Genomic DNA, 25,471 nt, shown 5'->3' with positions numbered 1-25,471 from the left:
CCGAAAGTAACAGAAGCCCCCTTCCCTCCCCCTGTTTTCCCATCCACCCCTTCCCACTTCCCTGTTCTGGTTTTGCCTATACTGCTACACAGAGTCTTTCCAGAACAAGGGACCACTCCTCCGTTCTTCTTGTACCTCATTTGATGTGTGGATTATGTTTTGGGTATTCCAGTTTTCTAGGTTAATATCCACTTATTAGTGAGTGCATACCATGATTCATCTTTTGAGTCTGGGTTACCTCACTTAGTATGATGTTCTCCAGCTCCATCCATTTGCCTAAGAATTTCATGAATTCATTGTTTCTAGTGGCTGAATAGTACTCCATTGTGTATATATATCACATTTTTTGCATCCACTGTTCTGTTGAGGGATACCTGGGTCCTTTCCAGCTTCTGGCTATTATAAATAGTGCTGCTATGAACATAGTAGAGCATGTATCCTTATTACATGCTAGGGAATCCTCTGGGTATATGCCCAGGAGTGGTATAGCAGGATCTTCTGGAAATGAGGTGCCCAGTTTTGTGAGGAACCACCAGACTTATTTCCATAGTGGTTGTACCAATTTGCAACCCCACCAACAGTGGAGGAGTGTTCCTCTTTCACCACATCCTTGCCAACACCTGCTGTCTCCTGAATTTTTAATCTTAGCCATTCTGACTGGTGTAAGGTGAAATCTCAGGGTTGTTTTGATTTGCATTTCCCTAATGACTAATGAAGTTGAGCATTTTTTAAGATGCTTCTCAGCCATCCAAAGTTCTTCAGGTAAGAATTCTTTGTTTCACTCTGTACCCCATTTTTAATAGGATTATTTGGTTTTCTGGAGTCTAACTTCTTCAGTTCTTTATATATATTGGATATTAGCTCTCTATCTGATGTAGAGTTGGTGAAGATCTTTTCCCAATTTGTTGGTTAACGATTTGTCCTTTTGATGGTGTTCTTTGCCTTACAGAAACTTTGTAATTTTATGAGGTCCCATTTGTCAATTCTTGATCTTAGAGCATACACTATTGGTGATCTGTTCAGAAACTTTTCCCCGTACCGATGTCCTCAAGAGTCTTCCCCAGTTTCTTTTCTATTAGCTTCAGAGTGTCTGGCTTTATGTGAAAGTCCTTGATCCATTTGGAGTTGAGCTTAGTACAAGGGGACAAGGATGGATCAATTCTCATTCTTCTGCATGCTGACCTCTAGTTGAACCAGCACCATTTGTTGAAAAAGCTATCTTTTTTCCATTGGATGTTTTCAGCCCCTTTGTCGAGGATCAAGTGGCCATATGTATGTGGGTTCATTTCTGGATCTTCAGTCCTGTTCCATTGATCCACCTGCCTGTCACTGTACCAATACTATGCAGTTTTTAACACTATTGCTCTGTAGTATTGCTTGAGGTCAGGGATACTGATTCCCCCAGAATTTCTTTTGTTGTTGAGAATAGTTTTAGCTATCCTGTGTTTTTTGTTATTCCAGATGAATTTGAGAATTGCTCTAACTCTATGAAGAATTGAGTTGGGATTTTGATGGGTATTGCATTGAATGTGTATATTGCTTTTGGAAAAATGGTCATTTTAACTATATTAATCCTGCTGATACATGAGCATGGGAGGTTTTTCCATTTTTTGAGGTCTTCTTCCATTTCCTTCTTCAGAGTCTTGAAGCTCTTGTCATAATTGTACTTGAGGTACTAGCTTGGGCAATTTGACAACATAAGGAGTTCAATGGATACAAATTAGAAAGGAAGAAGTCAAACTATCATTATTTGCAGATGATATGATAGTCTACCTAAGTGACCCAAAAAACTCCACTAGAGAACTCTTCTTCAAACTTTATATCTGTCCTCACCAGGGACACCTCTGCTATACAGTCTATCTGAAAACATAGTTCTCAACATTTTTACCCTTTGCACATGCTCAGTTGGACATTTCTATTATTCAACAAGCACTTGTTATTTATTTATCAAGTATTTGCTAAGTGAATTAAAATTATCTCAGGCGGGGCGATGGTGACTCACGCCTTTAATCCCAGCACTTAGAAGGCAGAAGCAGTCGGATTTCTGAGCTCAAGGCCAGCCTGGTCTACAGAGTGAGTTCCAGGATAGCCAGGGCTACAGAGAGAAACCCTGTCTCAAAAAACCAAAAAAAAAAAAAATGTCTCAGTTCCCTGTCCCTATTTATTGACAAAGACATGACAACTTGGAGTGGTTTAATTGCTTGGCCAAGTCTAGAGAGAAAGATGAAAATGTTCTTTACAAACTGCATATTCCATGCTGAATGTTGGCTTTATAAGTTAATGTGTTTGATGAGATCTCTAATTTGTGTGTTTGTGTCTATGTGTGTGTCTGTGTGTGTGTCTGTGTGTGTGTCTGTGTATGTGTCTGTGTGTGTGTCTGTGTGTCTGTGTGTGTGTGTCTGTGTGTGTCTGTGTGTGTCTGTCTGTGTGTCTGTCTGTCTGTGTGTCTGTCTGTGTGTTTGTGTGTCTGTCTGTGTGTCTGTGTGTCTGTCTGTGTGTGTGTGTGTGTTTTATCAATGAAACTTCTAATCATTGAATCCTATGTACCTACAGCCTTGGAATGGACAAAGATCATTGATGGTAACTTGTTTCTTTTTCAATAGTTATGACAAAAAGGGAGACGGCAAGATCAAAGGTGTTGTTTCCGTACCACGTCTGCAAGCAGAAGCCAGGAGTGAGGTCCACACCCATTGGTCCCCCACCAAGCTGCTCTTCCAAATGGACTCATCTGCTACAGCTTATGGCTCAACAATTTCCAAGAGAGTGGCATGGCGTTACGGTATGTGTCTCTTCCATCATGGGAGCCCTTCCCAGAGCACTGTGTGCTTAAGAGTAGCTGCTGAGAGTCATAGACATGAACTTATCTAACACCACTGACAGCCATGTTACATGTCCATTTTCAGATAATGAGAAAATCGAATTTGATTGGAACACGGGAACCAATGTGGACACCAAGAAGGCAGCCTCTAATTTCCCTGTGGATCTTTCCCGTTATCCTAGAATGTTGCATGAGTATGCCAATAGTCTCCTGGATCACAGAGTCCCTCAAACAGATGTGACTTTCCGGCACATGAGTTCCAAATTAATTGTTGTAAGTATGATCATGCAGCAGAATAAACACATGGCTGTAGATGCTAACTAAATCACCAATTGAGCTGAGTGCAGAAGTATTCAAAAATGCATACACAAAGCTTGAATGGCTAGTTTCCCAGTCACATAAAGCTGCATGGGACAAATATCCAATAGAAGCCATGAGCAGAAGAGTTTTTTGTGTACAGACACTAGCTGGGGGGTTAACTATGTCATACTATATATACATACATACATACATACATACATACATACATACATAAGTACATACACATGCAGAGAGAGAGAGGTGGAAGAGAGAGAGAGAGAGAGAGAGAGAGAGAGAAGGGAGAAGAGGATAGCTCCGTCAGTAAAGTGTTTTCTGTATAAGCATAGAGATCTGTTGTTGATCTCTGTCATCCTCATGAGAAGACAGGCAAGTGGTATACACTTGTGATCCCACCACAAAGCGGTCAGAGACAGATGAATCCCTGAGACTCACTGTCCAGACAAATTTACAAGTCCAGGTCCCAGTGAGAAACTTAAGCACAAAGCAAGCTAGGCAAACAATGTTAAAGAAGGAAGGAAGCCTGAGGATGTCATGCACTCTTCTAAACACATTCACATGTATGCACATGGGCACACACACACACACACACACACACACACACACACACACACACACAAATAAACTAGTAAAAAATAACTACAGAGAAATCAGGGACTAGAAATTCATGCTTTCCTGTAAGGTATTTTTAACTTTCAGTACATCTCCCTGCTCCTCCTTGACAACTGGTCTGTAAGCATAAACTGTCAGTTCATGTTGATTTCTACTTGGTGGTCCATACAGACCCATTTCTTGCTCTAAAACTACCCTGTCATTTTCTAGGCAACAAACACATGGCTTCAAATGGCAACCAGGGGTCTTCCTTACCCCCAAACTCTACAGGATCACCTCAATGGCCTCTCAGAGTTGAACCTCCTGAAAATGGGGTTATCTGACTTCCATATCCCAGACAACCTCTTCCTAAAGACGTAAGAGGGGAACTAATGGGCATTGTCTTTGTACTGGGCAAGGAAATGGGAAAGTTTTACCTAGACAGATTTAGTCTTTTTTGTTGAAAACTTTCAGAGAAATTATTTAAACACTTGGAGACAATGAACAGCTACAGAGTAAACACTGGTGTTTTTGCATCATTAAAAATGAGTTCCTAATGTGAACACCAGCCCAGTATGGAGAACTTACAAAAATTATTAAAGGTTCTGAAAATCCTGGTTATTAATGGTACATCTATAATAGCCTGAGTTTGCAAGGTATTCAAACTCAACTATGGAGGGTCAGAACGGAGCATTGAATGAAGGTACTTATTTCAAGAGATGGCTAGCCACGCACCCTAATCCTAATAGGAAATTCAGAAGTGCACTGCTCATTCCATTTCTGTGTTAACAAAAATGTGCATAATATGTTATTTATTTCATTTAAAAAATAGTGGAGCATAAGCTAAGAAGACAATGTTTTCTAAGTCAATGATTTGGTATAATTGTCACAATTCAGAATCTAAAAGCCCTGTGTTATATGGGCCCCTCAGTATGTAGTGGTTGAGGAACACAATTGAACATGACTGATAACTATGATAAAGCTGAAATCTTCCTAAGCCCCAAACAGACCAAAATTGCTAAAGATAAAATGTGTTCTTTACCACTGGAATTTCAATATGTGTGAATAGAACAGAACTTCAGTAGTAACACCTCATCTACCTGTTGAATGTGAAGGTCGGAACAGGCAGAATCCTTTCCATATTACTGTAGTACACAATGAATGGTTGTTCAAATATAACAAATACCACATACTTCATATTCATAGGCCATCATCATAGTCCACTCCATGTTGGATTGAAAAGATTGCAAAGCTCATTTGATACCTTAAAGCGATGTCTAAGATTCAGCAGAAATGCTTCTACTATCCAGATAACATCTCTAAGACCCAGATAAGCTAATCATAGCATTCCCAATTAGAAATAAGCTAAAACTGTCACCCACCTTTTTACTCCTTTTTGTTCTCTTATATATCAACTTGCTTCTATTAGGCTTACCAAATACTTATCAAGTTTCTGTAATATGAAAAGGAGTAGAGTAGAAACAGTAAGAAGACAGAAACTTAGGTAAGGTTTTGTCCTTTCTGCCAAGAAGATACCTTGCAGACACCAACAAATGAGTCAACAAATAAGAATATAACCAGAGTTAGGATGTGCTCTTTAAGACTGGTATAAAGAGCCATAATGACACAGAGGAGGCTCTTGGAAGGATTTTCAGAAGGTTTGGGAAGAGAAAAGGAAAGATATCCAAGCATAAGAAATATACAGGTGAAAAGAACATGTGGACTGGGGGAGAGTAAATGTAATATTGTTGTAGGAGTCAAACAGAGAGCCTTGCTTTCTTAATGTCTGACTATGGGGACACTTTGCTCATTTCAGTGACGGCCGAGTCAAATATACACTGAACAAGAACACAATAAAGATTGACATCCCTTTGCCTTTGGGTGGCAAGTCTTCAAAAGACCTCAAGATGCCAGAGAGTGTGAGGACACCAGCCCTCAACTTCAAGTCTGTGGGATTCCATCTGCCCTCTCGAGAGGTTCAGGTCCCCACTTTTACAATTCCCAAGACACATCAGCTGAAAGTGCCTCTCTTGGGTGTTCTAGACCTTTCCACAAATGTCTACAGCAACTTGTACAACTGGTCAGCATCCTACACTGGTGGCAACACCAGCAGAGACCACTTCAGCCTGCAGGCTCAGTACCGCATGAAGGCTGACTCTATGGTTGACCTGTTTTCCTACAGTGTGCAAGGTGAGGCCTGCTCAGGTTACGGGTCAGGAATTGTATCACACATTCTGATGGGAAAGCTGTAGGAGGAAAGGATATGGGCTTTCCTATAGAGGCTTTTTTTTGTTGTTTGGATTTGCTAGCTTATTTGTTTGTTTGGGGCTTTTTTTTTTTTTTTTTTTTTTTTGCTACTTGGATGTCACTTCACTCATTCAACTAATAAAAATATTTATTAAGCATGTGCTAAGTATTTAATAATCTGTTAGTAATAATAAAGCAGCTATATATCTGAGTAATTGTGTTTTAAGAAATACTATGATATATTATATACAATTCAGTATGAGATGCAGTGGAAGCATTTGAGAATGGAATCCAATGTAGTCTGCAACAAACAAGGAAGGATAACTGGAAGAATGCCTTTGGGTATATTATAAAAGTCACAATTACACAATTGACCCAGCTATGTGTAAGGTTCCTACTGAAAGATTTTCAACATAAAGGTTGTTCTGGAAATTTATTGCTTAATTTAACCAATATCTTTGATTTTTCTGTTAGGATCTGGAGAAACAACATATGACAGCAAGAGCACATTCACATTATCCTGTGATGGATCTCTACACCATAAATTTCTAGATTCAAAATTCAAAGTCAGCCATGTAGAAAAATTTGGAAACAGCCCAGTCTCAAAAGGTTTACTAACATTTGAAACATCTAGTGCCTTGGGACCACAGATGTCTGCTACTGTTCACCTGGACTCAAAAAAGAAACAACATTTGTATGTCAAAGACATCAAGGTTGATGGACAGTTCAGAGCATCTTCATTTTACGCTCAAGGCAAATATGGCTTGTCTTGTGAAAGAGATGCTACAACTGGCCAGCTGAGTGCCGAATCCAACATGAGATTTAACTCTACCTACTTCCAGGGCACCAACCAGATAGTGGGAATGTACCAGGATGGAACCCTGTCCATCACCTCCACCTCCGACCTGCAAGATGGCATATTCAAGAACACAGCTTCCTTGAAATATGAAAACTATGAGCTGACTCTGAAATCCGACAGCAGTGGGCAGTATGAGAACTTTGCTACTTCCAACAAGCTGGACATGACCTTCTCTAAGCAAAGTGCATTGCTGCGTTCTGAACACCAGGCCGATTACAAGTCCCTGAGGCTTGTCACCCTTCTTTCAGGATCCCTCACTTCCCAGGGTGTAGAATTAAATGCTGACATCCTGGGCACCGACAAAATTAATACTGGTGCTCACAAGGCAACACTAAAGATTGCACGAGATGGACTATCAACCAGTGCAACCACCAACTTGAAGTACAGCCCCCTGATGCTAGAGAATGAGTTGAATGCAGAGCTTGGGCTCTCTGGGGCATCCATGAAATTATCAACAAATGGCCGCTTCAAAGAGCACCATGCAAAATTCAGTCTTGATGGGAGAGCAGCCCTCACAGAGGTGTCATTGGGAAGTGTTTACCAGGCCATGATTCTGGGTGCAGACAGCAAGAATATCTTCAACTTTAAACTCAGCCGAGAAGGGCTGAGGCTGTCCAATGACTTGATGGGCTCCTATGCTGAGATGAAAGTAGACCACACACACAGTCTGAACATTGCAGGTCTCTCGTTGGACTTCTTCTCAAAAATGGACAATATTTACAGTGGAGACAAGTTTTATAAGCAGAATTTTAATTTACAGCTACAGCCCTATTCTTTTGTAACTACTTTAAGCAATGACATGAGATACGACGCTCTAGATTTGACCAACAGTGGAAGGTTACGGCTGGAACCACTGAAGCTGAATGTGGGTGGCAATTTTAAAGGAACCTATCAAAATAATGAGCTGAAACACATCTATACCATCTCTTATACTGACTTGGTAGTAGCAAGTTACAGAGCAGACACTGTAGCTAAGGTTCAGGGTGTGGAGTTCAGCCATAGGCTAAAAGCAGACATTGAAGGGCTGGCTTCCTCCGTTGATGTCACTACCACCTACAATTCAGATCCATTACATTTTAACAATGTTTTCCGCTTTTTTCTGGCACCATTTACCTTGGGTATTGACACACATACAAGTGGTGATGGGAAACTGTCCCTCTGGGGAGAACACACTGGGCAGCTGTATACTAAGTTTCTGTTGAAAGCAGAACCTCTGGCACTTACTTTCTCTCATGACTACAAAGGATCCACGAGCCACAACCTCCTGTATAAGAACAGCATCAGCACAGCTCTTGAACACACAGTCAGTGCCTCACTGACACCAGCTGAGCAGACAAGCACCTGGAAATTAAAGATCAAACTGAATGACAAGGTATATAGCCAGGACTTTGAAGCCTACAACACTAAAGACAAAATCGGTGTTGAGCTTAGTGGACGGACTGACCTCTCTGGGCTGTACTCTCCAATTAAACTGCCATTTTTCTACAGTGAGCCTGTCAATGTCCTTAATGACTTAGAGATAAATGATGCTGTTGACAAGCCCCAAGAATTCGCAATTGTTGCTATCGTGAAGTACGATAAGAACCAGGATGTGCACACCATCAGCCTCCCATTCTTCAAAAGCTTGCCAGATTATTTGGAGAGAAATCGAAGAGGAATTATAAGTCTACTGGAGGCCATGCAGGGGGAATTAAAACGCCTCAGTGTTGATGAGTTTGTGAGGAAATACAGAGAGGCCCTGAACAGACTTCCTCAGCAGATTCATGATTATCTGAATGCTTCTGACTGGGAGAGACAAGTAGCTAGTGCCAAGGAAAAATTAACTTCTTTCATAGAAAATTACAGAGTTACAGACAATGATGTACTAATTGCCATAGATAGTGCCAAAATCAACTTCAATGAAAAACTCTCTCAACTTGAGACATACGCGATACAATTTGATCAGTATATTAAAGATAATTATGATCTGCATGATTTAAAAAGAACTATTGCTCAGATTATTGATCGAATCATTGAAAAGTTAAAAATTCTTGATGAACAGTATCATATCCATAAAAATCTAGCAAAATCAATCCATAATCTATATTTATTTGTGGAAAATGTTGATCTTAACCAAATCAGTAGTAGGAGTGCCTCTTGGATCCAAAATGTGGATACCAAATATCACATCAGAATCCAGATACAAGAAAAACTACAACAGCTCAGAATGCAAATTCAGAATATAGACATTCAGCAACTTGCTGAAGAAGTAAAACAACAGATTGAAGCTATTGATGTCACAGTGCATTTAGATCAACTGAGAACTGTGATTCTATTCCAAAGAATAAGTGACATTATTGAGCGTGTCAAATACTTTGTTATGAATCTTATTGAAGATTTTAAAGTAACTGAGAAAATCAATACTTTTAGAGTTATAGTCCGTGAGCTAATTGAAAAATATGAAGTAGACCAACAAATCCAGGATTTAATGGATAAATCAGTAGAGTTGGCCCACAGATACAGCCTGAGTGAGCCTCTTCAGAAACTAAGTAATATGCTACAGCAAATTGAGATAAAAGATTACTATGAGAAATTGGTTGGGTTTATTGATGATACTGTCAAGTGGCTTAAAGCATTGTCTTTCAAAAATACCATTGAAGAACTAAATAGATTTATTGACACGTTGGTGAAGAAGTTGAAAGACTTTGATTACCACCAGTTTGTAGACAAAACCAACAGCAAAATCCGTGAGATAACTCAGAGAATAAATGCTGAAATCCAAGCTCTAGAACTTCCACAGAAAACTGAAGCATTAAAACTGTTGGTAGAAGACTTCAAAACCACGGTCTCCAACTACCTAGAAAGACTCAAGGACACCAAAGTAACTGTGGTCATTGATTGGCTGCAGGATGTTTTGGCTCGAATAAAAGCCCATTTCCAAGATACTCTAGAAGATGTAAGAGACAGAATTTATCACATGGACATTCAGTGGGAACTGGAGCGCTGCTTGTCTCTGGTAAGCCAAGTATACACTACACTGGTCACCTATATTTCTGACTGGTGGACTCTGACTGCTAAAAACATAACAGACTTCGCAGAGCAATATTCCATTCAAAACTGGGCTGAGAGCATAAAAGTGCTGGTGGAACACGGATTCATAGTTCCTGAAATGCGAACATTTCTGGGGACCATGCCTGCATTTGAGGTCAGTCTCCGTGCTCTCCAAGAAGCTAACTTTCAGACCCCTGACTTTATAGTCCCCTTGACGGATTTGAGGATTCCATCAACTCGGCTAAACCTCAAAATGTTAAAGAATATAAAAATCCCATTGAGATTTTCCACTCCAGAATTCACTCTTCTCAACACCTTCCATGTCCGTTCCTTTACAATTGACTTGCTGGAGATAAAAGCAAAGATCATTAGAACTATCGACCAAATGCTGAGCAGTGAGCTACAGTGGCCTCTTCCAGAAGTGTACTTGAGAGACCTGGGGATGGCGACCATTCCTCTTGCAAGACTCACTCTGCCAGACTTCCATGTACCAGAAATCACAGTTCCAGTATTCACAATTCCAAATGTCAATCTCAAAGATTTACAGGTTCCTGATCTCCACATACCAGAATTCCAGCTTCCCCGCCTCTCACACACAATTGAAATACCTGCTTTTGGCAAATTGCATAGCATCCTGAAGATCCAATCTCCTCTCTTTATATTAGACGCTAATGCCAACATACAGAATGTAACTACTTCACAGAACCAAGCAGAGATTGTGGCTTCTGTCACCGCTAGAGGAGAGTCCAAATTTGAAGCTCTCAATTTTGATTTCCAAGCACAGGCTCAGTTCCTGGAGTTAAATCCTAATCCTCCGGTCCTGAAGGAATCCATGAACTTCTCCAGTAAGCATGTGAGCATGGAGCATGAGGGTGAGATATTATTTTCTGAAAAGGCCATTGAGGGAAAATCAGACACTGTCGCAAGTTTACACACAGAAAAAAATACAGTAGAGTTTAATAATGGTATGATTGTCAAGATAAACAATCAGCTCACCCTTGATAGTCACACAAAGTACTTCCACAAGTTGAGTGTCCCCAGGCTGGACTTCTCCAGTAAGGCTTCTTTTAATAATGAAATCAAGACACTATTAGAAGCTGGACATGTGACATGGACATCTTCAGGGACAGGGACATGGAACTGGGCCTGTCCCAACTTCTCAGATGAAGGCACACATTCGTCCCAAATTAGTGTTACTATGGAAGGCCCCATTGCTTCTTTTGGATTTTTCAATAACATAAATGGCAAACACTTAAGGGTCATCCAAAAACTGACTTATGAATCTGGCTTCCTCAACTATTCTAAGTTTGAAGTTGAGTCAAACGTTGAATCTCAGCACGTGGGCTCCAGCATTCTAACTGCCAAAGGTCAAGCACTGCTCAGGGATGCAAAGGCAGAAATGACTGGTGAACACAATGCCAACTTAAATGGAAAAGTAATTGGAACTTTGAAAAATTCTCTTTTCTTTTCAGCACAGCCATTTGAGATTTCAGCATCCACAAATAATGAAGGAAATTTGAAAGTTAGTTTTCCACTAAAGTTGACTGGGAAAATAGACTTCCTGAATAACTATGCATTGTTTCTGAGTCCCCATGCCCAACAAGCAAGCTGGCAAGCAAGTGCTAGATTCAATCAGTACAAATACAATCAAAATTTTTCTGCTATGAACAATGAACACAACATAGAAGCCAGTATAGGAATGAATGGAGATGCCAACTTGGATTTCTTAAACCTACCTTTAACAATTCCTGAAATTAATTTACCTTACACGGGGTTCACAACTCCCTTACTGAAGGATTTCTCCATATGGGAAGAAACAGGCTTGAAAGAATTTTTGAAGACAACAAAGCAATCGTTTGACTTGAGTGTAAAGGCTCAATATAAAAAGAGCAAAGACAAGCATTCCATTGTTGTTCCTCTGAATATGTTTTATGAGTTTATTCTCAACAATGTCAATTCTTGGGACAGAAAATTAGAAAAAGCCAGAGACAATGCAGAGACAATTCCTAACATCAAGGTGCCTTCAAACAGGTTAGTGCTGCCATCTCTGGAGTTGCCAGTGTTTCATGTTCCTAGGAATCTATTCAAGTTTTTCCTCCCAGATTTCAAGGAATTGAGCACTATTGACAATATTTATATTCCAGCCATGGGAAATTTTACCTATGATTTTTCTTTTAAATCAAGTGTCATCACACTGAATACCAATGCTGGACTTTATAACCAATCAGATATCGTTGCCCACTTCCTTTCTTCCTCTTCATTGGTCACAGATGCCCTACAGTACAAATTAGAGGGTACATCACGTCTGATGCGGAAAAGAGGATTGAAGCTAGCCACAGCTGTCTCTCTAACTAACAAATTTATAAAGGGCAGTCATGACAGCACCATTAGCTTGACCAAGAAAAATGTGGAAGCATCAGTGAGAACAACTACCAACCTCCACATTCCCATTTTCACAATGAACTTCAAACAGGAACTTAATGGAAATACCAAGTCAAAACCCACTGTTTCATCATCCATTGAACTAAACTATGACTTCAATTCCTCAAAGCTGCACTCTACTGCAAAAGGAGGCGTTGACCACAAGTTCACCTTAGAAAGTCTCACCTCCTACTTTTCCATTGAGTCATTCACCAAAGGAAATATCAAGGGTTCTTTCCTTTCACAGGAATATTCAGGAAGTGTTGCCAATGAGGCCAATGCATACCTGAATTCCAAGGGTACTAGGTCTTCAGTAAGGCTACAGGGAGCTTCCAAAGTTGATGGTATCTGGAACTTTGAAGTAGGAGAAAATTTTGCCGGAGAAGCCACCCTCCGACGCATCTATGCCACATGGGAACACAATATGAAAAACCATTTGCAAGTATACAGCTACTTCTTCACAAAAGGAAAGCAAACATGCAGAGCCACACTGGAGCTCTCCCCATGGACCATGTCAACCCTTCTACAGGTTCATGTGAGTCAACCCAGTTCCCTCCTTGACCTCCATCACTTGGACCAGGAAGTAATCCTGAAAGCTAACACTAAGAACCAGAAGGTCAGCTGGAAAAGTGGGGTCCAGGTTGAATCACGGGTTCTTCAGCACAATGCACAGTTCTCCAATGACCAAGAAGAGGTACACCTTGACATTGCAGGATCCTTAGAAGGACATCTGTGGAACCTTGAAAATATCTTTCTACCAGTGTATGGCAAGAGCTTGCAGGAACTCCTACAGATAGATGGAAAGCGACAGTATCTTCAAGCTTCAACTTCTCTTCTATATACCAAAAACCCCAATGGCTATCTCCTCTCACTCCCTGTGCAAGAACTGGCTGATAGATTCATTATACCAGGGCTAAAACTAAATGACTTCAGTGGAATAGAAATCTATAAGAAATTAAGTACTTCACCATTTGCCCTCAACCTAACAATGCTCCCCAAAGTAAAATTCCCTGGGGTTGATCTGTTAACACGATACTCTAAATCAGAGGGTTCCTCTGTCCCTATGTTTGAGGCAACCACACCTGAAATTCAGTTAACTGTATCCCAGTTTACACTTCCAAAGAGCTTTCCAGTTGGCAGCACTGTCTTTGATCTGAATAAGCTAGCCAATGTGATTGCAGATGTTGATCTGCCTAGTGTCACCCTGCCTGAGCAGACCATTGAGATCCCACCCTTAGAGTTCTCCATACCTGCTGGGATTTTTATTCCTTTCTTTGGAGAACTGACTGCACGGGTTGGGATGGCTTCTCCACTGTATAATGTCACTTGGAGCACTGGTTGGAAAAACAAAGCAGATCATGTTGAAACATTCCTGGATTCCACAAGCACTTCACCCTTGCAATTTCTGGAGTATGCTCTACGAGGTAAGGAAATGTTCTTCCACATCTCCTGGATACTATGTGTTTCCAACTGAGTTCTGAGTAAATAACTGTATTTAATTAACATCAAAGGCACAGTTGTTATGTGTAGTGAAATGTAGACCTAAACAGAGAATATCTATGTACCACCATATATTATTAAAACAAAACTAGAAAACCTACTGACATTGAAGAACATTCTTTAAAATAGCTTTTGTCTGTTATGATTTAAAGACTAATAATACTTCCAATTTATTTAAAAGAAAAAAATCATAGGAATTTGGAGTATTGCTCTGTGGAACAGAACATTCTTAGCATGTATGAGGTACTGGTTTCAAATACTACCACAAACAATAATGATGATGATAATAATAATACATTTTTAAAAAATTTACAGACCAAACATGGTATGTTTAAAATATTTAAATTAAGTATTGGGTTAAGATATCTGTCCAAGTCTTCACTACATGTACACACATAAAATGATGTACCAATGACATATAAATTCTCTCCTATACAGTTGTGGAAACACACAAAATTGGAGATGATATGTTCACCTATAAGATCAAAGGAACACTTCAACACTGTGACTTCAATGTGGCGTATAATGAAGATGGTCTATTTAAAGGACTTTGGTATGAAAGTCTTATTTACATTTGGTATCTTTTCAAAACTTGCTTTGGTACCTTCCATCTCTGGACCCCTTCCATTACAACTCCTCTGCTTTTCTGCTTTCAGGGACTGGCAGGGAGAGGCTCACCTGGACATCACCAGCCCAGCACTGACTGACTTCCATCTGCACTACAAAGAAGAGAAGACAAGTCTGTCTGCCTCAGCAGCCTCCTCGGCCATAGGCACTGTGGGTCTGGATTCAAGCACAGACGACCAGAGTGTGAAGCTGAATGTCTACTTCCACCCTCAGGTGGGTCCCAGCTGACGAGTATCCCATGCTCAAAAGCAAGTAGAGAGATAGAGATTATGCATTTCATCCTAAACAGTCCCTGACAGCATGCTTAAAATAGGTAAGAGACAAGTGGTAAGCCAGCCCAGTGTCTCCAACGAGGACTGTGCTGAAAACATTATAGTCAGTCTTTGCTGAACTTAATTATTAGACACACCCATGATACCCAGTTAGCTCTATTATTTTGTGACTTCCAGGACAAAGATGAGGGCCACACCTCATCTCCTAAGACCTGCGTAAACTCTGCCACATGTACCTTTTTAAAAAAATTGCAGTTTCTGGATTTTATTTTTGAGGTTTCATAATTCCTTCCCTACAGTAAAATTGTTTGATTGGGGCACATTGAATACATATCATGTCATCTATAAGCCCTGCTGGGATCAAATCAAACATGGCATTGCTAAAAAGGAAAGACATAAGCCTAAAGCCTGTCACAGGCATGGCAAATGAATGATTAAGCTGGAATTGCTGGCTGTACTTTTCCTTCTTTATTCTAGACTGTGTCCTTTCCTGCCTCTCCCTTCCTTCTTCCTCCTCCTCCTTCTCCCAGTTCTCCATTCAAGAAGGACTTAGTGTTAAACACTACTAAGTAGATACCACACATATCTTTTCTATCCTTCCTAGAGCACGTGATAAAGAAACTAACATCAGTGGGCCTGTTTAACCATAAACCATGTTAGTTACCATGAAGTAACATGGGAAAGATAAATCCCGCTTCAGAATTCCTATGACCCTCCCCTCATCTTTACTTTTTAAATGCTAATGAAGTTTTAATGTAGTATATTATATAATCGGAGACATTGAAAACATGGTTTTTTTCATCTGTTTTGTTTTTCTGGTTTTAGTCCCCTCCAGATAAGAAACTCAGCATATTCAAAACTGAATGGCGGTACAAGGAGTCTGATGGTGAGACATACATCAAAATTAATTGGGAAGAAGAAGCAGCTTCCAGGTTGCTAGGCTCCCTAAAAAGCAATGTGCCCAAGGCTTCTGAGGCTATTTACAATTATGTCAATAAGTACCACCTGGGATATGTCTCTTCAGAGCTAAGAAAAAGTCTACAGAACAATGCTGAACATGCCTTAAGGATGGTTGATGAAATGAACATAAGTGTCCAGAGAGTAGCCCGTGATACCTACCAGGATCTCTATGAGGAGATGTTGGCTCAGGAGAACCAGCACATCCCTGAGAAACTCAAGAAGAGGGTGTTAGGCAGTCTAGCAGGTGTTACTCGGAAGTGCCACATGGCAATCACGTGGCTGATGGACTCATTCATTCATTTCCTGAAGTTCAATAGAGTGCAGTTCCCAGGGAATGCTGGAACATATACTGCCGATGAATTCTACACTATAGTCATGAGGGAAACCACAAAGTCACTATCTCAACTGTTTAACAGGTTAAGAAACCTGCTTTCCTATGTTCAGACCCAAGTAGAGAAATCAAGATTAATCAATGACATAACATTTAAATGTCCTTTTTTGTCAAAACCTTGTAAACTAAAAGATGTATTTATAATGATGGGGGACTTAAACATTTTATCAGACATAGCCCAAAAGGATATCAAATTTACAGCAATACTAAGTAATCTTCAGAGCTTTCTGGAAAGACTTTTAGACATCATAGAAGAACAAATTAAATGCCTAAAGGACAATGAATCTTCTTGTGTCACTGATCATATCAACACATTCTTCAAAATGCATGTCCCATATGCTTTTAAATTCCTAATAGAAGACATATACTTTGTCTTCAATGAGTTCAATGACTTTATTCAATCCATACTTCAGGAGGGGTCCTACAAGCTACAACAGGTCCATCAGTATGTGAAGGCCCTTCGTGAAGAGTATTTTGATCCAAGCATGGTTGGCTGGACAGTAAAATATTATGAAATAGAAGACAAGATGGTTGACCTGATCAAGACTCTTCTCATTTCCCTTAGGGATTTCTACTCTGAATACAGTGTGACAGCTGCTGATTTTGCTTCCAAAATGTCAACTCAAGTTGAGCAATTTGTGTCCAGGGATATCAGAGAGTACCTTAGCATGCTTGCTGATATAAATGGAAAGGGGAGGGAAAAGATTGAAGAGCTTTCTATTGTGGCAAAGGAAGCGATGAAAAGCTGGGCAGAAACAATGTCTGATTACCCCCAGCAGTTCCATTCCAAACTACAGGATTTTTCGGACCAACTCTCTGGCTTCTATGAAAAATTCATTGCTGAGTCCACAAGATTGATTGACCTGTCCATTCAAAACTACCACATGTTTCTCAGATACATCACCGAGTTACTGAAAAAGCTGCAGGTGGCCACAGCCAGTAACATGAGCCCCTACATAAGGCTTGCTCAAGGAGAACTGATTATCACCTACTGATTAGTCTACTAATGTATGCAGATTAAACCGGCACAGAGTTGGAGACTTTGGAGACTACTATAAAAACCATCCTGAGCCAGACCTGCTGCCAACAGCAAGAGCAAAAAGCACACAGGAACTACACCTGTAGCCAAGCTGGCACAGGACCAAGAACTTTGAAGCAGCCTGAACTCAAGACGACATATTTTACAAGTTAGAGAAAAATCGAGATCTAAGTTGTTTTGTCAACCTCAGGATGGAGAGTGGGAGGGAGGGGGAAAACAAATAAATACTTCCTTGTTGTGTAGCATACAACATGGCTTGCTTGTATTGGAACATATTAGATTGCGAGCAATCCGGCCTTCCTATCCCTGTTTTAGGGGGAAAAAATAGGGATAATCTCTATATAGGATTACTTGTGAAAGTATTTAAAGTGATAGGCTATTGTTATGAGGTGATTGGTTACGGTAAGCTTATGTTAAAGAGAGAAAGGAGGTAGAGAGATGGGTCCTGCTCAGGGATCATTCACCACATCCTCTACAGAGGTGAGGCCGTAGTAGATAACCTGTCTGCTTGTCCTTTTAGCTGAAGTGGAGAAGTTGTCTTCTGATGGGTGTTAGCAAATGACAGTGGAGACTGTTAATAGAAAGAGTTAAGGAGCAGAAAGCTGTTGTGGGAAAGGTGGGGATAGACTTAGTGAGATACGGACAATGAAAGAGAGAGATCGGTTCAAGAAGAGGAAAATGGGAAGGGATGCATGGGAGCGTGGTGTGAACACTGGATTCCCCATTTAGAGAGGAAACCATCTTTCGGTACCACACAACCCTGGGACATCTGGTCCCAGCAGGACTAAGCACTGCCTCTTCCACTGAGGCCCAACCAGGTGGTCCAGGTAGGGGAAGGGGATCCAATAGCAGAGAACAGAAACAAGAGACAGCCCCTGTTGCAATTGTTAGGGGACCCATATGACGACCAAGCTGCACATCTGCCACAAATCTGTGTGGGGCCAAGATGCATCCCCCCTGCATGTTCTTTGGTTGGTGGTGCAATCTCTGTGAGCCCCATGAACCCAAGTTAGTTGACTCTGTAGGTCTTCTAGTGGTGGCCTTAACCCATCAATCTCTCTCAATTCTATCCCCCACTCTTTCACAAGACTCCCCAAGCTTGGCCTGATGTTTATCTATGGGTCTCTGCATTATTTTCATCAGTTGCTGGTGAGGCCTTTCAAGAGACAGTTATGCTAGGTTCCAGGCTGCAAGCAAAGCAGAGTATCATTAATAGTGTCAGGGTTTTGCTCTCTCCCGTGAGATGGGTCTCAAGTTGGACCAATCTTTGGTTGGCTGCTTCCTCAGTCTCTACTCCATCTTTACCCCTGCACATCTTGTAAGCAGGACAAATTTTGGGTTGCAGTTTTCTGGGTGGGTCCTCCTCCTTCCTCTGGAAGTCTTGCCTGGCTACAGGAGGTGGATACTTCAGTCTCTATATTCCCTGTTGGTAGGAGTCTCAACTAGGATCACATCCATAACCTCTCCTTCGCAGATCCCCAGCTCATCCTAGAGATGCCTCCCACCTATTTCCAATCTCACTCCTAGCCCTCTCCTGTACCTCCCACACCTGATCATCATCCCCATACCCTTCCTCACCCCCTCTGCCACACAGTTCTCTTCATCCACCTCTGATGAAAATTTGGTTTCCCCTTCCAAGTGAGATTCAAGCATCATCCCTTGGGTCCTCCTTATTACCCAGATTCTTTGGGTCTGTGAAGTGTAGCATAGTACTTGTGTTTTATGACTAATATCCACTTATAAGGACACCATGCATGTCCTTTGGGGTCTGGGTTACCTCACTCAGGATGATACTTTCTAGTTCCATCCATTTGCCTGCAAAATTCATGTATTTGTTTTTAATAGTTGAATAGTATTTCGTTGTAAAAATGAACTTTTTCTTTATCTATTCTTTGGTAGTGACATCTAGAATTCTGGCTACTGTGACTAAAGCTGCAATGAACATAGTTGAGCAAGAGTCCCTGTGGTATAGTGGGGCATCTTTGGGGTATATGCCCCAAAATGGAATGATACCCAAAGGAATGATATAGCTGGGTCCTAGGGTAGAACTATTGCCAATTTTCTGAGAAACTGACAAACTGATTTCCACAGTGGCTGTGCAAATTTGCACCCCCACCAGCAATGGAGGAGCATTGCCCCTTGCTCCACATCCTCACCAGCATGTACCGTGACTTGAGTTTTTGATCTTAGCCATTCTGGCAGGTGTAAGATGACATCTTAGAGTTATTTTGATTTGCATTTCCCTGATGACTGAAGATGTTGAGCATTCTATTAAGTGCTTCTTGGTCACTCGAGATTCCTCTGTTAAAAATTCTCTGTTTAGCTCTGTACTCCATTTTTATAATTAATTTTTTATTATGTATTCACTCATTCACTTTGCATCCTATCACTTTACATATAATCACTTTACATTGCTTCGCCTACCAACACCCCCCTTACATAGTCCTTCAGCCCATCCCCCCTTCTCCTCTGAGAGGGTGGCAGCCCACCTGGGTATCCCCCTCCCTAACCCTGGCACATCAAGTCTGCAGGGCTAGGTGCATCCTCTTCCACTGTGACCAGACAAGTCAGCTCAGTTAGAGGAGTATATTCCACAGACAGGCAACAGCTTTAGATATCATCCCTGCACCTGTTGTAGGGAACCCACAGAAAGATTGGGCTGCATATCTGCTATATATGTAGGGGAGCCCTATGTCCAGCCCCTGTATGCTTATTGGTTAGTGTTTCAGTCTCTGAGAACCCCTAGGGATCCAGATTAGTTGAAACTATTGGTCTTCCTGTTGCGTTACTGTCCCCTTCTGGACTCTCAATTCTTCCCCCAATTCTTCCATAAGAGTCTCTGAGCTCCATCCAATGTTTGTCTGTGGGTTTCTGCATCTGTTTTCAGTCAGCCGATGGATGGAGCCTCCCAGAGGACAGTTATGCTAGGCTCCTGTCTACAAGCAAACAGAGTATCATTAATAGTGTCAGGGATTGGTTCTTCCTCGTGGGATGGGTCTCAATCTGGACCAGTTATTTGTTGGCCATTCCCTCAGCCTCTGCTCCATCCCCTGTCCTTGCATTTCTTGTGTACAGGATAAACTTTAGGTCAAAAGTTTTGTGGGAGAGTGGGTGTCCCTATCACTCCACTGGCATTCCTGCCTGACTACAGGAGGCAGACTTTTCAGGTTCCATACCCCCACTGCTGTGAGTCTCAGCTAAGGTCAGATAAGCTCATCCCCATTGATTCCTGGGAGCCTCCACACTCCCAGGTCTCTGGCATGTCCTGGAGATGCCCCCACCCCATCAGCTGCAGATTTCTATTTACCTCCTGGCCCTCTGACACTCTCTCCTGTTCCTCCCCATACCTGATCCTGGACCGCCCCATTCCACTCCCCTTGCCCTCACCCACCCAGTTCCCTCCCTTCTATGACTATTTTATTTCCCCTTCCAAGTGAGATTCAAGCATCCTCACTTGGGTCTTACTTCTTGATTAGCTTCTTTGGGTCTGTGGAGTGGAGTGCTGATGTCTAATTTCTTGAGTTCTTTGTATATCTTGGATATTAGTCCTCTGTTGGCTGTAGGGTTGGTGAAGATCTTTACCCATTTTTTTAGGCCACCATTTTGTCCTATTGATGGTGTCCTTAGCCTTGCAAAAGCTTTTCAGGTTTATAAGGTCCCACTTGGTGTTCTGTTCAGCAATTTGTGTCCTGTGTCAATGCATTCAAGGTAGTTACCCACTATTGAACCCAGGACCACCAGCCCAGGGATGGTGCCACCCACAGTGGGCTGAGAGTTCCAACATCCATTACTAGTTAAGAAAATGCACTACTTTCTTGCCTTCAAATAGATAATATGGAAGCATTTTCTCAATTGAGGTTCCTTCTTTTCAGATGACTCTAGTGTGTGTCAAAATGACATAATAACTAGCCAGGACAGTGATGAAATGGTAGAAGGAAAAGCAGAGTCAAGGAAAGAGTGAGAGAGGTGGGAGAAGGAAGAGAGGGCTAGAGGGAGGGAGAGAGGAAGGGAGGGCTAGAGGGAGGGAGAGAGGGAGAGAGGGAAGGAGGGAGGGAGGGAGGGAGGGAGGGAGCAGGAAGAAAGGAAGTAAGGAAAGAAGGAAGGAAGGAAAGAAGGAAGGAAGGAAGGAAGGAAGGAAGGAAGGAAGGAAGGAAGGAAGGAAGGAAGGAAGGAAGGAAGGCAAGAACAAAAGAAAGGAAGGCAGGAAATTGGATAGAATTCCCCCCTTTCTTTTCATCCATTTATAAGGTTCATACTCTTATCATAATACTTTTAGTTTGGAGATCAGGACAAGAACTGTAGGCTACTCTCAAGCCATAGTAATAAGCAAGGCAGACCTCAGAGTTATGACATTTTGAACCTGTGTAACCTACCAAAATAGAACCAGAGTGTTGATGAGAGGGAGATTACAGGAGCAGGTGATGGACTCAGAGACTGTCAGAGCCATAAATCACCTGTGGGATCACACACTAGGTTCCTATTTTACTGCTGCACTCAAGTGGAAGTTTCCTACTGGGATAAGATGGAGTTGCAGGCTGGAGAACAACAGCCAACAGAATGGAGACAACTTAACACTGATCGTACATAGCTTTAGAAAATTAATAGGAAAACACAGTGTTTTCTCATTGTATAATTAATTGGCCTATTATACAGCAAGTGAATCACCTTGTACATCTCCTAAGAACATACTGTGAGGTGATGCGGGGCGTCCTCCTATAATCACAGATTTTCCTCTTATAAAACAAACATCCAAGGTTCAAATCAAAGGAAGAATCAGATAATGGCACCCTGCCCAGGTCCCAGGAACTTTTTTTGCATGACCAAAACATGTGCTGACCTGACTCTGGGGCCCAGCTCAAGCTCATAACACTGTACCCAGCATAAGCCCTGTATGGAATGGGTTCATTTGAACTGAGCCCACCAGGTACCTTTGGTGAGATCTCCATTTTCTTTGCCTTGTCATTTGAAGACTGAGCAGATGAAGATCTCAAGTCTCCCTTTCTTGGTGAGATGAGTAAAAGTCCTCTCTCACAAGCCACTCTAGGGCCCCCTTCTGGTTCTGATTTATGACCTAGTCCCCATTCAGTCAGGGAAAGGGCCAAAACAGCCTTCAAGTGGGGCCTGCAATATGGGAGCCAGAGTGGACAAACAGATGTTCCCTCTAAAAGTGTCTAATAACCAAAGATAAATGTGCAAAAACAGACCCTTCCTCTTAGCTCATCTCTTTGTATGCTGTCTCACATTAAGAGGTCACTACAACTCCCTTTGGGGTGCTCCATTTGTTGGTGGGATGGCTGGGTGGTCACCAACAAATAACGTTCCAGGACCTCATAAAACATTGGTGGGGCAGGTACATGTGTGTCCTTAGGCCGAGAGCCCTGTTCTTATCCTCCAAACTGGTTCAACTCCCTGGATCAGAGAAGAGCTTCAGTGGGACCCAAAGCAATGGGCACTAAGCTCAGATCCTGTGTCCTTTTCTCCACCCTTCCCCACTGGGCTCGAACTATCTAGTCCAGTCTTGAAGTAGATGAATCATTCAAGCCTTGGGGGTGACCAGGTATCTGAGCTACAGGCCTGTGGCCCCACCTTTGTTTTTGAGCTTCAACTCTGGGCATCAGCTGTATAACAGGAACAGCAAGCCTCACTGGCCAGCAGCTACCAGAGTGGAGACGATAAATCAGACACTGGCCTGAAAAGAGAACAGCTCTGTGAAGAACCCAGATCCACAAATATCCCAACAAAGGTCCTTTTTGCTTCGTGCCCTCCTCCTCCAGTAAAGTGTGGTACCCCATCTAGAAGAGTACCAAGGTCCTCACAAAGTGCTAGATCCCAAGATGGCTTCAGGAGACACAAAGGCCTTGAATTGGAATTGAACTAGCCTGAGCAGAGCTGTATCTCTAGGGCAATGGTGTGGTACATTAGACGCTTACAGAAGAATCCAGAGAGGGAAGACTCAGTGCTATCCCATAGCTCTGCTGAGCATATAGAAAACAAGAAAAAAATGGCCAAAAAGCCAGTACACCTGCCCCTTGCTCAAGAAAAAAGATCCAGTAACAAATTCAAATTTCACCTCATCCATGAATTACCTAACTTACTTTTGCTAACCCTCAGATCATGACAAAATAGATTTCCCAGGAAATGAAGGTGCTTCCCTTTTGTTAGAGTTCTTGGGAAGATTGAATTAGATAACAAATGTCAACTCTGGTACGCAGAACAGAGATAAATAGATCATGTCCCAGTGGCGACAGTCAAAATTAATGATGTGTAAGTCCAATTACAATGATGCAGAGAAGTCATACCAATATAATGCAGAATAAAATGACAATTCTCAGAAGACAGAATAAAGTTAAAACTCAATGAAAACCAAAGACTTTTTTCAGGGACAGTTTTAAAACAGGAGAACGAAGCACCCCTCCTTGCTTCTAAGGAAGGGAGCCTTGAGTGGTTATTATGCTACTAGCTAAATTATATTAATGAATGGGCAAATTTATACAAAAGAAAGAATAGGAAAATCTTTAAGTTCCTGGCATACATTAATCACTTAAACTTCCTTATGCTGCCTTTTCTTCCCTGTGACAAGTGAATTTGTTAGATGGACAAACTCCCCACTTTGAGGCGGAATTGTTTCATGTCTTTGGTTGCGTTTAGCAAGTCTATTTTCTGGGCCAGGAATTATCCTAAACTTTCAGGCTTAAAATGAAAATGTATAAGTCCTTCCGTGGGAGACTGGAGGTTACCCTCAATCTTCAAGAGGTCCAGATGAGAACTCATAGCAATCCTGAGATCTGTGTGACAAATGGACTAAGAAGTGGGTTGCTCCTAAGAGGGAGGTCTGGCTGTGGGTTCTGAGTTTGCCACCTAAATAGCTGATGTGCTCTGGGGGACTCATGTCACCCTTTTGCTCCTCAGGAACTTCATTGGCAAAATGGTGACTCAAAGAATCTAGTCCGACCTAAGTTCTCCTGTGCTATCTAAAGTCTTATACTCAAAACTGTCTCCTTTCTGTGCCTTGAGGAAAAATCCTACAGGACTCCTAGGAAGCAGTCTTAACACCCACCTCTGACCATTTGCTCACACAGCTACTTTAATCTCTGCACCCTGACTCATGTTGCTGCCCAGACCAAAATGTGTCTCTACAGACCATCACCAGAGTTCCCTCTAGGATGTTATTGGATGTCTCCAGTGTTTTACCTGACTGCATAAGGCTTATGATTGCAGATTCCCTAAATTTACTGAAACAATCATTCCTTATATTGATACCTCCAAGATATTTCATTCAGCTCCAGTATGGACTATCTGGCCACTGAAAGATTAACTAACCATTTGGGAGAGGGTGTGCCTAATCCAGTAGAGACTTGATTCCCCAGGGAAAGGGGGGATGCCTGGAGTTGAGAGGAGGGGGAGCACACTCTCAGAGGCAAAGGGGAAGGGGCATGAGATGAAAAACTCTGGGAGGGGGGAGGGGAACAACATTTGGGATGTAAATCAATAAAATAAATTAATTTTTTAAAAACTGAGCACTGTTTTTAATTGCTAGAACTACTATTGATTCTTATACTAATAAATCAATTTCTCCCTTAGACAAAAAAAATTAACCATTCCGTGAAATCACTACAGCTTATGGTTCCTCTTATGTGTGTGTTGAGGGGGGTGAGTTCTATGAGGCTAACTTAGTCCTACAGAGAGAGATTGTCCCTGCCCTGTGAGGAAGCTGAGATGGCGGGGTTATTCAGAAAAACACCTCCTCATTCTTCTATTCTAACTCCAAGCCCTAAAGCTATCCTGGTCCCCACCAGTCCTTCCTGTCTCGTCTGACAACCTCTAGCCTCACCTTCTTGCCAGCTACCTTCCCAGGTCCCAGCGTTAGCCACATCGACTTCCTTTGTCCTACAGTGACACCTAAGTATGGACTTTGGTTTTATAAAACTAGGATTTAGTACATTAGGTCCATCTCCCAGAGCTTTTCTCACTACTTCCAGTTTCTCTGAAGTCTTTGAGCAGTGGTTCTCAGCCCTCCAAATTCTGCAACCCTGTCATACAGTTCCTCATGTTGTGGTGACCCCCAACCACACAATTATTTTTATTGCTACTTCATAACAATAATTTTTCTACTGTTATGAATCTGAGATGCAGGATATCTGATATGTGACCCATGTGTAAGTGTTGTTTAACAGCCCAAATGGGTCATGATCCACGGGTTGAGAACCACTATCTTGTATCAGTTTACTCAAGGAGCTTAAGTCCATGCTGTTTGAGAATACCATGCCTCCCTGACTGTCTAAGGCTAGCACCTTTGAGCAAATGTTTTCCATGACAGCTTCTTCGTGAAGCCATGCCAGCCTGAATATTGCCTTTACCCCACCATGCTGTCCCATACACACACCCAGCAGCCGTGACC

General features: G+C 41.8%; 1 protein-coding gene across 1 annotated transcript in view; it reads left to right on the top strand.

Moving 5' to 3' along the window:
* Positions 1-17,244, top strand: part of Apob (apolipoprotein B) — a 41,049-nt gene extending 23,805 nt beyond the window's left edge. Inside the window, exons 22-29 of the mRNA XM_052184767.1 lie at positions 2,604-2,779; positions 2,904-3,091; positions 3,959-4,104; positions 5,544-5,917; positions 6,449-13,708; positions 14,223-14,337; positions 14,441-14,624; positions 15,509-17,244. Coding sequence (XP_052040727.1) covers positions 2,604-2,779; positions 2,904-3,091; positions 3,959-4,104; positions 5,544-5,917; positions 6,449-13,708; positions 14,223-14,337; positions 14,441-14,624; positions 15,509-17,029 — 9,964 coding nt within the window. The 3' untranslated portion in view covers positions 17,030-17,244. The remainder of the gene's footprint in view (positions 1-2,603; positions 2,780-2,903; positions 3,092-3,958; positions 4,105-5,543; positions 5,918-6,448; positions 13,709-14,222; positions 14,338-14,440; positions 14,625-15,508) is intronic.
* Positions 17,245-25,471: the final 8,227 nt, after the last annotated feature.

The sequence above is a fragment of the Apodemus sylvaticus genome, chromosome 6 (genome assembly GCF_947179515.1).
Source record: "Apodemus sylvaticus chromosome 6, mApoSyl1.1, whole genome shotgun sequence".
In the NCBI taxonomy this organism is placed as follows: domain Eukaryota; kingdom Metazoa; phylum Chordata; class Mammalia; order Rodentia; family Muridae; genus Apodemus; species Apodemus sylvaticus.
Note: the sequence above shows the minus strand (reverse complement) of the source record. Positions and strands in the feature narration are given on the sequence as shown.